Raw genomic sequence first — 16,198 nt, 5'->3', positions numbered from 1 at the left:
ATAAATAAATGCTTGTTGTACAGAGGATGGCATGAAAATTGAGTGGCCATTATTTTGAGTTTGTGCAATAGTCCACTTGTCTTGGACTGATATCGTAGATGGGCTCAGGGGAGCTGGGTTTAAAATTGAATACGAATAAGAGGATAGCATTTGGATAGCATTTGAGAAGGTATGCATTGACTTTGGCAGTTAGAAGTTGTTTCTTAGAACAGTGAGATTTGTTTGCAAATTATTTGCAAAAGATTTCCTATTCCCTTCGTACATTTGCACCAAGAAAATCCTCAATTCATATGTGGATCATTCACATCAAGATTTTATAACTCATTTCTTATTTCTTGATATTTTTCCTAAAAGGTGGTGTCTGTAACTGAACCCCATCCTCCAGATATATCCTGGCCAGGGCAGAGGACAGAAAACTTCCTAATTCCTGCAAAGTGTGTCTCTATTACTGCACTTCAGTGGCATATTCTTTTTCTTGAGTCTCATAGGGTATTTCTGATTTACATTGAACAGTGTACCAAAACTCTGAGATGTTTTTCAGATAAACTGTTGTCTTGCCATTCCTCCTCCATCCTGTATTTGTGTTGTAGTTGACTCTTTGTCAAGTGTAAGACTTTACATTCATCACTCATCAGTTTTATCTCAGAATTGGCCTATTATTTTAGCCTTTTTTTTTCTCTTTTGCATCTTAAACTGTCATCCAACTTGATAGCTATTTCTGTTAGTTTTGTGTTACCTGAACATTTGATGAGTGTATCATATATGCCTTTATCCAAGTAAGTGATACAAATGTTAAAAAACACAGAGTCAAGCTCATATTCCTTGACAATCCATTGGCGACTTCTTTTCAAGTTGATATCAAACCACTAATGGCCATTTAAGTACCTGTTCATTCCAACACCTTGCAAATATGTTATGGTTGATGGTTTTTTTTTTTTTTTCCTTTTTTAACCCTTGTACTTCGGTGTATTGTCTCATAGGTGGAAGATTGGTAAGGGTGGGCAATGGGGGTCAAGTGACTTGCCCAGGGTCACACAGCTGGGAAGTGGCTGAGGCCGGGTTTGAACCTAGGACCTCCTGTCTCTAGGCCTGACTCTCACTCCACTGAGCTACCCAGCTGCCCCTATGGTTGATGTTTTAACAGAAATGTGTGGGAATTGTTTGGGTTAAGGAAGAGAAAAGGTTGGAGAGAACTGCATCTTATTTGTGAATAGGGGCTTTGGTGGTTCTGTAGAATTGGAGTATCTAGCATAGATATGCTTTTCAGGGAAAGTTATGGTTTTTTCTGTATAGTTTTAGCCTTGGCCAGATGATGAAGTGCTTTGTTCTCTCTGTGCATTGTGAACAAAGTTTGTTGTTTATTCGTAGGGGACTGCTGAACCTTTGAGTTATTTTAATTTGGGAGATTGGTGCCTAGTCCAAATGCAGAAGTTTACATGGTCCCTTTAGTCAGTTGTTATACAGCTATAAAGAAGTATTTTCAGTATGTGGGGCCTGCAAGGATTTGTCCTTGTTTCTCTTGGTGTAGTCAGGTCTTATAAAGACTATTTTTTTCTTTGGGAATTCATGATCTTCAAGTTCCTCTTGAGAAGAGCTCATCTTAACTGGTTTTTATCAATTACTCTTAAGTGCTTGAGGCAGGTCATAGTTTTCTTCTTACGTTGTTTTTCTGTATCTTTTTGGATGTTAGAATCCACTTATAAAATTATGACTGGCTGCATTATGACTTTTGTTGAATTTTCTAGACACAGAAGACTCTACAGATGACAGAATTTGTCAGAAGGAAACAGTTCTCATTGATTCGCTTCTCATCATTGATCAGTGTAAGAGTGTGGAGAGACCAAATATGAAACCAAACACAAGAGACATAACTGAAGTAGCTGCTGTGGCAGAGGCTGTACTGCCCAAAGGCAGTGCTCGGATCATGACGTCGGTAATGCTTGTGGTTCTTTTCAAGGGTTGGGATAGGTTGTAAGGGAAAGGGTCACCTTTTCCCCAAACTCTTACCTTTTAATCTAAAAGATAACAAATAATATAAATATAGTGACTTTTCCTCACTATTTTAAATAGGACATAAAGGTTTATGGTATTACTTTTCTTCAGTTAAAATAATTTCTTTTAATGCCTATGATCTGATGACTTTAAATTTAAGAAATTATGTTTTTAACAATTTTTTTAAAAGCTATTTATCTTTTCTACACAGTATCTTTGCTTATTTTTCTTAGTATGCTTTTCAAAAATAATCTTTTTTTGGAATATCTTATTCTTATATCACAGTTTTCAATATATTTCTTTTTCCTTCTTTTCCCAAAAAGTAATCCCTTACAACAAAGAATGCCAAAACAGTTCTTTAAAACTAAGTAATCTGGGGGCTGCTGCATGCCTCAGAGGATTAAGAGCCAGGCTTAGAGATGAGAGGTCCTGGGTTCAAATGTGGTCTCAGATACTTCCTAGCTGTGTGACCCTGGGCAAGTCACTTAACCCCCATTGCCTAGTCCTTATCACTCTTCTGTCTGGGAACTAATATACAGTATTGATTCTAAGGTGGAAGGTAAGGGTTTCAAACAAACAAACAAACAAACAAACAAGCAAAACTAAGTAGTCCAAAGCAAAAGTCTAACATTATATGCAGTGTTCAACCCATATGCCTGTCTTGTTCTCATTCTTTAATAATTTGTATGTGATTTCTGCAGATCAATTTTAATACTCCGTCTTTGCTGTATGGAGCATTAAGAGAATATCAGAAGATTGGACTAGATTGGTTAGCCAAACTATACAGAAAGAATCTCAATGGCATATTGGCAGATGATGCTGGACTTGGCAAAACTGTACAAGTTATTGCTTTTTTTGCACATCTAGCTTGTAATGAAGGTAAGGGTTTGTTTTTTTAATGTGTTTCTATATGTGCTACATATATCAGTTTCATAGTGAGCTGATGTCCTATGTTAATCAGTTAATAGTCAATATTAAGCTCAGAGTTTGATTAATATTAAGGATACAATGTAAATATAATTATCCCTTCTCTGGGATTTTAGAAGCTTCTAACCAGCTCTTTCTTTATTCTCTCCTATGTCACTGAGACAACCCAGGAAATACAGGGGATCACTGTACCTGGAGAGGGTAGCAGCATCATATGTTCCAAATGTATTATGTGGTTTTTCAGCTTGCCTTTCCACTTAGTATGTTTCTTCTTTTATGGCTAATATAACCCTCCAGTTCATTTTCCAACTTTCTACCTCCTGGTTCTATTAGGCTGGTGCACCGTTCTAGTCTTGTACCCATAAGGTTTTTTTGGTAATTTTTTTTTTCACATTTAATTATTCATACTTGAAGGAGAGCAGAGAGTATGTTTGTGTGTATGTATGTTAGTTTATAGTGAATTCTAAACATACCATCAAGCTAATAATAAAGCATTAAGCTTTCAGTAAACATCATCAGTAACTAAAAATTATTACAGTAAAGTCCTTTGCCAATTATTATCCTAGTAGGAAGAACATTGAGCAAAAAATGAATGATTTTTCTGTTTATACTTTGATTGGAATTGGCGATATTTAATGTTTCTTTTTATAGCATACCTTTTTAATATATTTATAGAACTTGTTACACTTGTTCAAAAATCTACAATTGTAATAAGGCTGGGGATAGGTACTGGATCTCTGATTTCAGCTCCTGAGAGATGAATGTCCTTCTGCCAGTGCAGATTGGCACTTTTTTTTTTTTCAACTTAATGTCTTAGAGAGTTGTTGGGCAACTGAGAGGGTAAGCAGCTAGCCAGTATCCATGTAGCTTTGATTTGTCAAAGGTGGGTTTGAATCCAGGCCTTCCCTGCTTCTAGTCATTTCTTTGTCTAGTATCACTATACTGGCTCTAGTAAAACTTAAATGTTCTTATGAAATGCAAGCATAATTTTATATTGTTTCCTATTCAAAGCAAAAGAAATAAGTATTTTGAAATATAGCAGTGTAATTTTTTTTCTCTTAGGAATATCTATGTAATATACACATGGTATTTATAATATTTCTTACATAGTTAAGATTGCCAAGACCTGTGACATTATGGATTGGGCACTAGACTTAAAGACAGGAGGACCTGAGTTCAAGTCTTGCTTCCTATACTTATTAGCTATGTGGCCATAGGCAGGTCATTTAATCTGCCTCAGTTTCTTCATTTGTAAAAATGAAGTGTAGGGTTTGATAGCCTTTGTGAGTTCTTCAAGGTCTCTGTCCTTGGTCTTGGGATCCTATATACTATTTTATTTTTGCTGTTTTTGATGATTATGCTAATCATAGGTCTAATTTATTATCATGATTTTTTTTGAAAACTGTTGTTTTCACAATAGTCCTATAAAGTAGAGAGTATACATATCTATATTTTACAAATGATGAACTTGAAGCCCAGAGAGCTGAAGTGATTTATTTCATACACTTATAGTAAATAGTGAACTGGAGTCTTGAATTTAGGAGGTCTGGCTCAAGGTTCATTGCTTTTTCCATAATAGTATGTTGTTTTTTAATGTGAAGGCTAAGAGGGGAAAGTGGGCAGATATGTGCCATGTGATCTCATAGATAGTAGTACCTTTTAAGCAACTGATTTCATGGTTTTCTCTTCTATTTCTAGTAACTAGGATAGAGAAACAGAAGAATTCCTTAGCTTTATAATATTAGGTAGAGAAACTCATTATCTAGAGAACTGAGGATTCTCTTTTCCTTCATCTCTCTGAAAGGAAAATTGAAGGACTATAGGTTTTAGGTAGAAGGAAGAACTCACTTATTTAGCTAAGCCAGCACATAGCAGTGCGCGCTTAATAAATATTTATTGACTAACCAGTCCCATTAATACAAACATTTAGCCAAGCAAATACAAATTTCAAGAAATTAGACATCACTGATGCTTCTTGACTTTTAAGTGAACAATCTTGGTATAGATCTAGTTAAGCTTTTCAAAGATTTAAAAAAAAAAACATTTGCTAAGCTTAGATTTAGTTGTCTTTATAAACTTCTAATTGCTTCCTCTTTAGAAACAACTTAGTATTCCTGTGCATCTGTGACCTCATCAGAATGGATTGAAACCTACCCCTTTCTTCCCAACTATAAGAACATAGTTTGACATCCTTTGACTGAACACTTAAAAAAATTAGTATTCTTAGCCATAAGTTGCCTCTTAACTATGGAATAAGTGTTTTAATGGTAATTTTTATGGGAAAATGTGGATGAGAGTCATATGGGAAAGTTACACAGGATGTTCAAGGCAGGGATGGATAGTGGTCTTCATTGTTGGACAGAATACCTACTTTGATGTGATCACAGGTATATTGAATTATTAATTGGCTCTCTTCACTATAAAAATTAGAGAACTGGATATTTGGTATGGCATCTAATCATATTTTGCAAATGTTTTCAAACTGTAGCAACGCATAGTTAAGAATACTATAATTTATGAGATAAATGTTTTTAATGATAAGCATCAAAGAGTAACAACTCCACCTGTTTAATGTTAGCATTTATTTATGACCTTAAACTTTATTTACCGTTTTAGTTAAAATGTTTGAAAGTCTGGCATAATTCCATATAATGAAAATTATTTTTATTTCTGCAGGTAATTGGGGCCCCCACCTTGTGGTTGTAAGAAGTTGCAACATACTAAAATGGGAGCTTGAATTGAAACGTTGGTGCCCTGGGCTAAAAATCCTTTTATACTTTGGCAGTCATAGAGAACTTAAAGCAAAGAGACAGGTATTATTATTATTTCTTTAATTTAAAAAAGCAATTTATGTGAATAATAGATTAATAGCTAAGATCTAAGAAGCCAAAAATAGATTAAAATCTAAGTAGATAAGACATGGCCCAGAATATAGTTTTTAATGGCATATTTTATGGTTTGAGAGGATATATTTTAAATACATTATCTTGGAATATACTGGATTTTACTTTGGAAGTTTCGAGGGAATGGCCAGAAGGTCATTCTACTTCTTGGATTCCTTGTTTATGTTAGAGGTTGTAATAAATGGCCTCTGAAGCCCCTTCCATCTCTGAGATGCTGAGTTCCTATGAAATCATTACTAAATTGTAAACTCTTTAAGGGTAAGGATTTTGACTTACAAAGATAAGATCTAGTATGTAGACAAATGGTCTGATTCTTAGAGGTACATATGGAGAAAATATGGTTTCTGCCTGGATTGTGTGAAGTATTCCTCTAGTTGTTGTGTTCCTTTCTTGACAAGTATTCAGTGGATATTGAAAATCAAAAGACATTTCCCTAGCATTACAATGCAAGAATCTCAAGAAAATACTATTCCAGTTCCTTTATATTATGAAGGTGACTCTGGGTTTTAGGAGGCTTTTACAGTGGAGCACAATTTCTGGTCCTGCCAACCTCTCAAGACGACAATCTATTTCCTGAGCACCAATTTAGTTCAATTCAGAGTCTTACAACCAGGTGGTTGGCTATTAGCCAATGAATTATTATAATAAGTTACAGAAATCTATTACTAAAGTGTAGATGGTTTGCAATTCTTGTGTGTTGATTACCCCACATGTAGGACATCCCTGATCTTTGAAGTATAGTGTTCTTTATGGTGATTAGGTACCTCAAAGAATACTATCTAACTCATAATGTAGTTGAAATAGAGTATGTATAGATTAAGTGATTTCTGGGATTAGTCTTAGAAATCCAGTCACCACTTAGAACCTTGTTTCTATGAGAATAATGTCCTTAGTGTCCCAGAACCACTTTATGAATTTGGGGAACATCACCATCTTACAATCTGGAGACATTATGTATTTTTCTCTTGAGTTTGTTGCAATGCGTGGCATATAGTAGGTTAGTTCATGGAATCTTAATCTTATAGGGAATTCCTGGTGATGAACCTCACTCAACCAGAGCAGACCAGGAGCTAACAGTTCTGCAACTTAAAAGTTGTAGAGAAGAGGTCAAGTTATTTGTCCAGTTATATGGATGGATGGTATTTGTTAAAGGCAGGATATGGAATTGTTTCTTCTCGCCCTCAAGGCTGCCATTCTGTCCATTGCAAAAGTCTGTGGTTGTAGTATAAAATTGACTTTCCTTCCTCAAAAGAAAATTCCTAAATTACTAGAAAGGCTTTCTCATATAGTATCTTAAGCTGATAAGGCTTAAGTCTGCTCTAAAATTTTTGACACATCCTATATTTTTGCTTCTTGAATTATTAATCCTACAATTTAAGATTAATTTATTGTGACAGCATAGAATCATAGAGATAGAGAGACCCTCAGAGTCCATTTAATCCCTGGGTTCTTAACCTTTTTTGTGGTATGAATCCTTTTGGCAGTCAGTCAGGTGAAACTCTGTACATCCCTTCACAGAATAATATTTTTAAATGAATAAAATACAATACATAAGATTACAAAGGAAATTAAAGGTTAGTCCAAATAGGGATGTAATTTTTTTTTTTGCCATCCAAGTTCACTGGCCCTCTGAAATCTGTCCCTGGATCCTTTGGGAGTCACAAAACATGAATCTTCTCTAAAAAGTATATTTCCTTTCACCTTAATTTCTTTGTAATCCATTTTTGCCCTTGCTCAGGTGGCACCATATAATAATCTTTTATTGAAAATCCAGAGGGAACCAATTGTTTATGCGAAAGTTCCTGGGATGAGTACATTAGACAATGGCACTTAATTGCAAAATATAAACTAACTACTGTTTTCTGTGTAAATAAAGGTCACTTGTTAAGGAACCACATGATTGTAATTGAGACTTTTAAAATTCTGTATCAAGGAATTGCTCTTAAAGTACATCAAGCCTTCATGAAAGTGAGGTGGAAATATTTAGTCATTGATGAGATGTTATGAATATTTGTTCCATTAAAATAAAGGAAATCAGAACAAAATGTTATAAGATTTATTTTGTATACTACAGGAATGGACTGAACCCAACAGCTTCAATATATGCATAACCTCCTATAAGCAGTTCTTTAAAGGCCATCAAGCCTTCATGAAAGTGAGGTGGAAATATTTAGTCATTGATGAGATGCAGCAAGTAAAGAACATGACTGAAAAGCACTGGGAGGCAGTTTTCAATCTACGAAGGTTTGTACATCAATAAAGTATTTTCTTCAGAGCAATTCTGTGCTTTTATGTAACTAAATGTATGCTGATGTTTAAATGTTGCCTTTAAAAAGAATTTCAGTTCTACATAATTACCTTAGAACTCTTATTCTAGAGCAACAGGGCTAGAAGAGGTCTGAGTAGATCATTTTATTTCTTATCCACTTTATTTCTTCTAGGCAAACCTATACTTACATTTCCCACAAAGGATGTTGCTTACTCTTTTTAAAAAATCTTCAACACAGAAGAGATTGCTATATGGAGTTATTTCAAACAATATTTATTTCTTTGTTTATAGCCAATTACGCCTACTCCTGATTGACACACCTTTGCATAACACCTTGATGGAACTGTGGACCATGGTGCACTTTTTGATTCCTGGAATTTCTAGACCTTATCAGAACTTTCCAGTAAAACCAGCTAATGAGGAGAGCCAAGATTATTACCATAAAGTGGTCATAAGGTTGCACAGAGTATGTCATGCTACTTTTTTTCTGCTACTTATTTATTGTTCCAAGTAAATGCTTAGCATAGTTCCTCGTAGGAAAACTCACAGAGAATTTGTATTATAATTTTTTCAGGTAACTCAGCCATTTATTTTGAGGAGAACTAAAAGGGATGTTGATAAGCAGCTGACAAAGAAATATGAACATGTGTTAAAGTGTCGCCTTTCTAGTCGCCAGAAGGCCTTGTATGAGGATGTTATCCTGCAGCCCAGGTAAGGGCAGCTAATTTGGGGGGGGGGGAAAGGGAGACGTGATGCTACATATATTAGAATGTGACCTACAAAATAACATGGCATCAACCACACAGTGACTCAGTTATGAAATATCCTTAGTCATGTACCTTGCTCTAGTGGGGAAAAACAGTTCATCCAGAGACAGAGGATTGATCTTCAAAAACCCCAGTTTTGTCACTTAGCTGAGTGACTGTGGAAAATTCACTTTGCAACATTTGGCCTTCAATTTTACCTTCTGTAAAAATGTCAGGGGAGAAAGTTGAACCAAAAGATCCCTAAGATCCCTTTGATATCTTCTAGACCTTCTGATCTGGGGACAGAACCCTCTAGAAGTGTGGAGTGTGCATTCAGCATTTTCCTCTTTGGCTACTACAGCTGTACAAAGCTTTATACTGTTCAGTTTATTGGATTTTGATTTAAAAAAAGAGAGATAAAGCTCATATTTTGGAATTGTAAAAGATAAACATTGGAATTAGTAGGAATCTAAATGCAATAGCTATGCCTTTAAGCAATTACTAAGACTTTTTTTTAAGTTGATATATATATTTTTTAAAATTTATTTTAAAATATTTTTCCATTGTTACATGATTAATGTTTTTTCCCTCTCCTTTTCCCTCCCCCCTTCTGGAGCCAACAAACAATTCCACTGGACTAAAACATTTTTGAGAGAACAATGCATAATTATTTTTTTCTTCTTTCCTTTTTTTATTAATTAACCAGTACTTTATTTTATTTGTTTTTTTAAAGTACCAACTCCTAGTCTTATTTATTAATTCAGTAGTTCTTTTACTTTCAACTTTTATTAATTTCTCCTTTGATTTTTTTTTAGGATTTCCAATTTAGTTTTTATCTGAGGATTTTTAATTTGTTCTCTTTCTAGTTTTTTATTTTGCATGCCCAATTCATTGACCTCTTCTCTCTCTGATACTATTTTTTAGTAAACAGAAGAGCAGTAAACAATCTATTGAAAGTCTATATTTAAATTGAAATAGCCATCACTTTTTTCTTTAATGAACAGAACTCAAGAGGCTCTTAAAAGTGGACATTTTGTCAATGTCCTAAATATTCTAATGAAGCTTCAGAGGATATGCAATCATCCTGGTCTGATAGATCCTAGGCTTCCTGGCTCTTCTTATGTTTTGGAAACATTGGAATATAGATCTGCTTCTCTGATTTTAAAGGCATTGGAATGTGGTTTTTGGAAGGTGAGTAGAAAACTCATGAATGTAAAGTAATAGATGTGAAATATATAAAATGAGAGGATACCTTGTGGACATGTTAGTTTGGAACTGGGAATGATTGTCTGAGCTATAACTAGAGTGTTTAAAATGAAATTATTTTAAACCATTCTGTCACACTGTCACATGATATATTGTTGAATGATTGTCCTGTGCTCAATCCTGTGTTAGGTGCTTCTGTTTTCCAGATAAGATGAACAGGAATCACAAGGAGTAGGTGGAAAGGAAGGGGAAGGGATAGGGAATTCTAAGTGAAAGGGAAAATTGCTTGATACTCCTTTCATCTGTAATTTCATTGTGCTTCTTCTACATGAAACTATTTGTCTATGTGTGAACTCCTTGGAAAATTTATTGTCTCCTTTTTGTTCACTCCATTTTTCCCCCCAAACTCAGATATTGGACAGTTTTTTAAGATAGGTGTCACTTTTTCTTTCATCTGGTTACTTGCCCTTCAATAGCAGTTTGCTATTTTTAAAAGAAGCATATAACTTTTCTTTATGTTACCTAAGAGTTTTTGCTGTTTTGTTGCTATTAACTTCAGGGAGGCCAATAAGGGATTTAAAATAATCAGTCCAAAGAGGAAAATTAAGGAAATGTTAAAAAAAAATTTATGGTAACAGGTAACCTTGTGGGTGGAATCATTAATGAAGTCGAGCCCAGTGGACCCCCTTTACTTCTTCCATCTCTGAATTCTTACTTGGGAGCCAGCATACAGCTGGCAAAGATTCTGGTGACTTACTGCTGTTTATTTTGTGAAGGTCCGGGAGAAGCCAGGGCCATAATGAGAGGAGCAGGCTATTTATATGGTACATGGTGGGTGGTGGGATAGCTTAAGGGGCAGGGAGGTTCTGAGGGGCCTTGAGAGCCAGCTAGAATTGTTGAGAAATAAAGATTTGTTCAATGCTTTTCAGGAAAGTATGGCATGCTGAGGGCAAGAAGATGAGTTTGGTAATAGATACTAGATTTAGTAGTATAGGGAGGGTTGAGGAGACAGCATGCAGGGGGTGTCACAAGATGCCAGTAGGGAGGGTGTTGCTTTCTTTACATCTTAAGGTACTTGGTGTGTGAGGTAAGTGCTTTTCTTTTCTCTTTTTAAAATTAGGAAGCAGATCTTTCTATATTTGATCTCATTGGATTAGAAAATCAAACCACTCATTATGAGGCACAAGTATTGTCAAAGAAAAAGATAACCCGAAAACTTATTGAAGAAATCTTCAGTTCATCACCACCACCAGCCAGACCGAATGCAGTGAAACTGAAACCCAGCAAGTAAGTTTTATATTAAATGTGAGATTATAATAAAAGCTATATAGAGGGAGGATAGTGCTGAAATTCTTCCCACCTTTTAAAAGAGTTGTAGGTTTTCCCTGGTAAAGGGACAATTGATGGCAGAGTGAAAGAAGCCTGGGCTCACTCAGGACACCTGCATTTTAGTGTTAACTGATCCCCCCTTATCTTGAATAAGTTATTCAGGCCCATCTGCCCCAATTTCCACATTGTTAAAGTGAAGAGGTAGAATAAATGAATTCTTAGGCTCTCTCTATTAATACCATCAGCTTCTCTTGTTTGTGCAAATGTATAGACACTGAAGGCTGGGAGTTTTATGTCTGAATCCTTTTTTTGTATTTGACTTCCTGTGAAATGGTGGGAATTTCTGCTGCTATACTTCTTTTTTCCTTTGTAGCTACTCTCAGTAGTATTTAATTTAGTGGATATTAATAGACAGTCTTCTCCCTCTCCCATTCTTTTTAGTTTAAAGGACTTTTCTTATCAGCCTTTGTTAAGTATTCTCTATCCTCATTGAGAAAAGGGGAAATGTAGCCATTATATCATAAATCTGTTTAACATTCCCTATTCCCCCCTTCTCCCCAGCCCCACCTGTGTTGCTTGGAACATTTTTCTGAAGGTCCTAATTTACTTACTCTTCAATTTATGTAGACTTTCATAGGCCTAGTTCATGAGTCCATGCTAATGGCCTTAGTGTGTCTGCATTGCTTCCAGGATCCATTTTTTCTTGTAAAAATGTCTTGGCAAAAACTTCCTTGTTGTAGACTTGGCTTTCAAATGGTCAGATCTGAACCTACTTTAGTCTCTAGAAGCTCAGCATCCTTGTCTCTGATCTCATGAAAAAGCCTTTTTTTCTTTCCTCAGTTCTTTCTTTATCTAGATTTCTATATAACTCTATGACTATTGGTAATGACCTTTCTCCTAATTCTTCACTCAGTGTTTTAGCCCTCGCCCTTAGCATATCCTAAACTTGTTAGACTTTTAGCACGTTAATAACCAGATTAACAAATATTTCATTGCAAACCCCTTCTTTTTTACTCCTTTTCCTTATTAGCATCCTGAAGTACAGCAAAATCTGTAACGCTGCAGACTTCCATAATTTGGAAATTAGAATACTTGGTTTGACTTGCTAGGTGTTAACATTACTTTAAAATTATTGCATGACATCTTTTTTTTTTTTAAAAAACACTCTTTCCTTCCATCTTAGAATCAATGCTATGTATTGGTTCCAAGGCAGAAGAGTGGTAAGGGATGGGCAATGGGGGTTAAGTGACTTGCCCAGGGTCACACAGCTAGGAACTGTCTGAGTCCAGATTTGAATCCAGGATCTCCCATCTCTGGGCCAAACTCTCAAACCACTAAGCCTTGTTACCACCAGAAGGCCCCATTTTTCTAAGCAAATTATTAATGACAGCTAGATTATAGAAGACATAGTTTAGCTTACTTAAGAAAACAAACCTTTAACTTCTTTTATTCATTATTTTTGTGAAATTGGTGCTGCTAATTACAACTCTTTTATACCTCTTCATAAAAGCAGACTAAGCAGAAGTAGCTCTTCTAGGAAACATTTATATATTTGAAAGTTAAAATAGAGTCTTTAAAAATTACATGTAAAATCCAGAGAATACTTTTTTAAAAACTCATATCTTCTGTCCTAGAATTGATACTAAATATTAGTTGAAAGGCAGAAAAGAGCAGAAAGGGCTAGGCAGTTGGGGTTAAGTGAGTTGCCCAGGCTCACACAGCTAAGGAGTGTCTGAAGTTAGATTTGAACTCAAGACCTCCTGTCTCTGGGTCCATTGAGCCATCTAGTTGCCCGAAGAGCTCTTGTACAAATTTAGTGAGGTTTTTCTGAAATTAGATGGAATTACTTCTCTGATGTTTGAAATTGGATGATGTTTGAAATTGACTGATTCACATACAGTTGCCAAATATTAATACACCGTCAGAGAAACAAATTATTTTATGTGTGTGTGTGTGTGTATGATCTTATTATGATTAAGAAAGAACATGTTTTAAATCTTTATAAAGAGTTCCCTTTTGAGACCAGAAGTACTTTCTTATTTGTTCGAAGGAGCATCTTTTCTGTTATTTATGAACCCTGACTTACTGTTTTCTTTTGGTAAATGTGTACCTAGGTTATTTCAACCTGTGCAGTATGGCCAGAAGCCTGAGGGGAGGACAGTAGCTTTTCCAAGTACACAAAGCTCCTCACGTACAGTGTCTGCAGCTGCTGCTGCTGCCGCCGCTGCAGTAACTTCCCAGGGACAGGTTCGAGGAAGATCACCAATTGCCACATTTTCGGCCAATCAGGATGCAAAAGGTATTTCTGTAGCAGCTTTGTTTCTTTTTTCCCCAGAAGTTCCTGAGGATCAAATTAAGTGCTGACTTTAAAAAAAAAAAAAAAAAAAAGAGTGTTTTTTATAAGAATGGTTTTGCTATAGACTGTGTAATATTACATGTAGACATATGAGAGAAGCTGGCCACATAGTTCACTACTCTGAAAATATCATTATATTTTTTTCCAAGCATTTCTTTTGTTCAATTGACAGAATTGTTCACTATCTGGAATTTTCCTCTTATTTATAATGATGCTGTGAAATGTAGGAAAATTTGAGCCTGTATAAGCAAATGTATATTATTAAACCATGATCTATGATTTGGTTTTATAAAATTATTGAAAGCACATGATTTTTATTTTGTACATTTTGTGTTATATCATTAAATGGAAATGGATTGTATTTTTAACATGGGATAGAGTTAAATGACAAAAAAAAGAAAAAGTATAATTTAACTTTAAAGCAAAAGGTTTTTCAGTCTAATTTACACCAAACTTCTTTGAGGTACAATTACAAATTAGTTATGCCTTGATGTTTACTATTTGTGAAATGGTTTGTATTCTGTGATTAGGTTGATAAGATGATTGAATTAGTCTTAACATTACTTTTCCATTTAACTCTGAAAATATGCTGTTAAGATTGTTGATGAGCTCTTAAAAAATAATTTGTAAGAATTAATAAAATTTAGTATTTCTCTCATATTCCATAGGCTATATTGGGCCTATCCTGGAAGAGAGAGGAGTTCTCATTTGAGAAAAAATGCAAAATATTTTTTTCCTTTTTATTTCTTTAAAATACCGGTTTGAAATATTGTCCTTGATTAAGAACCTCTAACAGCTTTGCACAAACAAACCTTATTAATTACAGCGGCCGCAGCACAGTTTCAGACATCTCAGGCTCCTACCAGTGCTCCAAGACACCAGCCAGCAGCGACCTTCACCACAGCAACTAGCACAGCCAATCCTGTGAAACAGCGGGGTCAGAACTCAGCCCAGGCCTCCCAGCTAGGCCAGGCCCAGCCCCAGCCCCAGGCCCCCTCGCACACCATCCAACAGAGTGTGCTTCCTCAGAGGCTGGTACTGACCTCTCAGGCCCAGGCACGGTTGCCTAGTAAGTGGCCTCCCCTCTCCAGGTTTTCCCACCTTTTTACTCCAAAGAGGTGGTACTAAGAACATTAGAATGTATGCCAAGCCTTTACTATCCCTTACTTTTTCTTTTCCCTGAAGCCCTTGTCTGAAGTACTGCCTCTAGTCAGTACATCATTTCCTTCCCTAATGTAGGAGGGAGAGTGATTTCTCCCAAGAGATCAGTCAACAGGACCGCTCTTTCCTTTTCTCTTATTCTGTCTTCTAATCCCCCGTTCATCAAACTCTATATATGCTTTTTCCTCTAGCTGCTCACTGTGCTGCTTTGGTGTGCTAGTGTAGTATGGGGATATGAGGATTCAAGATTTTGGTGTGTCAACTCCATTGCTCAACTATCATAACAGAACCAGTTTAATTTAACAAAAGTTAATGGCTCTGGATTTTACTTCTTTTCCAACTGTGTGAATTGGCTTTAGGATTTTTCTTTTTTAAAAAGGTAATTTCTTTTTAGTTGGATGTTCTATGTCAAATTTAAGCTTGGAGTGAATATTCAAGCCCAGAAATGTTAATAATATTTGCACACACGGAGATACACATGCCATCTTCTTTTTATTCTACTATGGGCAATTTTGTGGCAAAATTTTAAAAGGACTTTTCTGAATGGAGGGAAACCATTAGTTCACTACTCTGTGAGTAGTACTCACCAGTCTCAGTGAGACTGGTTCCATTTTCAAGCTGCTCTCACACGTCTTGTTGGGGCCAGTCCTGGCCTATGAGCTTAACTGCATTTAGTTATCCTAAGGATGAGGGCCATTTGAGCATCCCCTTCTTACACACTTTCAAGGCTAGTCACCTTTGCATGACTGAGCCTTTTACTTGTTGTCCTTGGGACCAAAGGGAGGGCTCTTGGTTGTACTGAAAGAGAAATGGCCTAGATCCGGCATTCTCTAGCCGGGATTAGTCCAAGTCAAGTCATGACTTGTGAACTGAGGAAGGACAACAGTGCCTGAGGATTTCTCTGAGTTTTAGTTTCCTTCTTTTGCTCCTCTCACTGAGATGTCTTTAGGCCAATGTTCTTTACTAACTGTTCTCTTTATCGCACCACTAATAAACCTGGTCTTGACTGCCTTGGGAGGAACATTGAGACTCGAATATCAACCATTGTATTTAAAAAAAAAAGCTCCTGTTAAAATCTGTGTAAACTACTTTCTGAGCCTGTGTACACATTACACAATGGGTTTAATTTCTTTTGCTTTTAAGATAAAGCAAACATTTTAAACAACATGAGAAGTTTCACATTTTATCTCATAGCTTTCAAAAAAATATACCACCAAATATCGGAAAATCTGGTGAAAATGTGAAACTTAACATTTTGGAATAATATGTATATTGATTGATATTGTTTATACTCTACCCAAATTTTAAA

General features: G+C 35.7%; 1 protein-coding gene across 1 annotated transcript in view; it reads left to right on the top strand.

Moving 5' to 3' along the window:
* EP400 (E1A binding protein p400) overlaps nt 1-16,198 on the top strand; it is a 129,382-nt gene that overhangs the window by 64,816 nt on the left and 48,368 nt on the right. Inside the window, exons 15-24 of the mRNA XM_044685391.1 lie at nt 1,746-1,933; nt 2,694-2,871; nt 5,596-5,732; nt 7,897-8,066; nt 8,383-8,557; nt 8,666-8,802; nt 9,842-10,028; nt 11,164-11,330; nt 13,487-13,671; nt 14,555-14,797. Coding sequence (XP_044541326.1) covers nt 1,746-1,933; nt 2,694-2,871; nt 5,596-5,732; nt 7,897-8,066; nt 8,383-8,557; nt 8,666-8,802; nt 9,842-10,028; nt 11,164-11,330; nt 13,487-13,671; nt 14,555-14,797 — 1,767 coding nt within the window. The remainder of the gene's footprint in view (nt 1-1,745; nt 1,934-2,693; nt 2,872-5,595; nt 5,733-7,896; nt 8,067-8,382; nt 8,558-8,665; nt 8,803-9,841; nt 10,029-11,163; nt 11,331-13,486; nt 13,672-14,554; nt 14,798-16,198) is intronic.

The sequence above is a fragment of the Gracilinanus agilis genome, chromosome 1 (genome assembly GCF_016433145.1).
Source record: "Gracilinanus agilis isolate LMUSP501 chromosome 1, AgileGrace, whole genome shotgun sequence".
Classification (NCBI taxonomy): domain Eukaryota; kingdom Metazoa; phylum Chordata; class Mammalia; order Didelphimorphia; family Didelphidae; genus Gracilinanus; species Gracilinanus agilis.
This window is presented reverse-complemented; position numbering and strand designations above follow the sequence as displayed.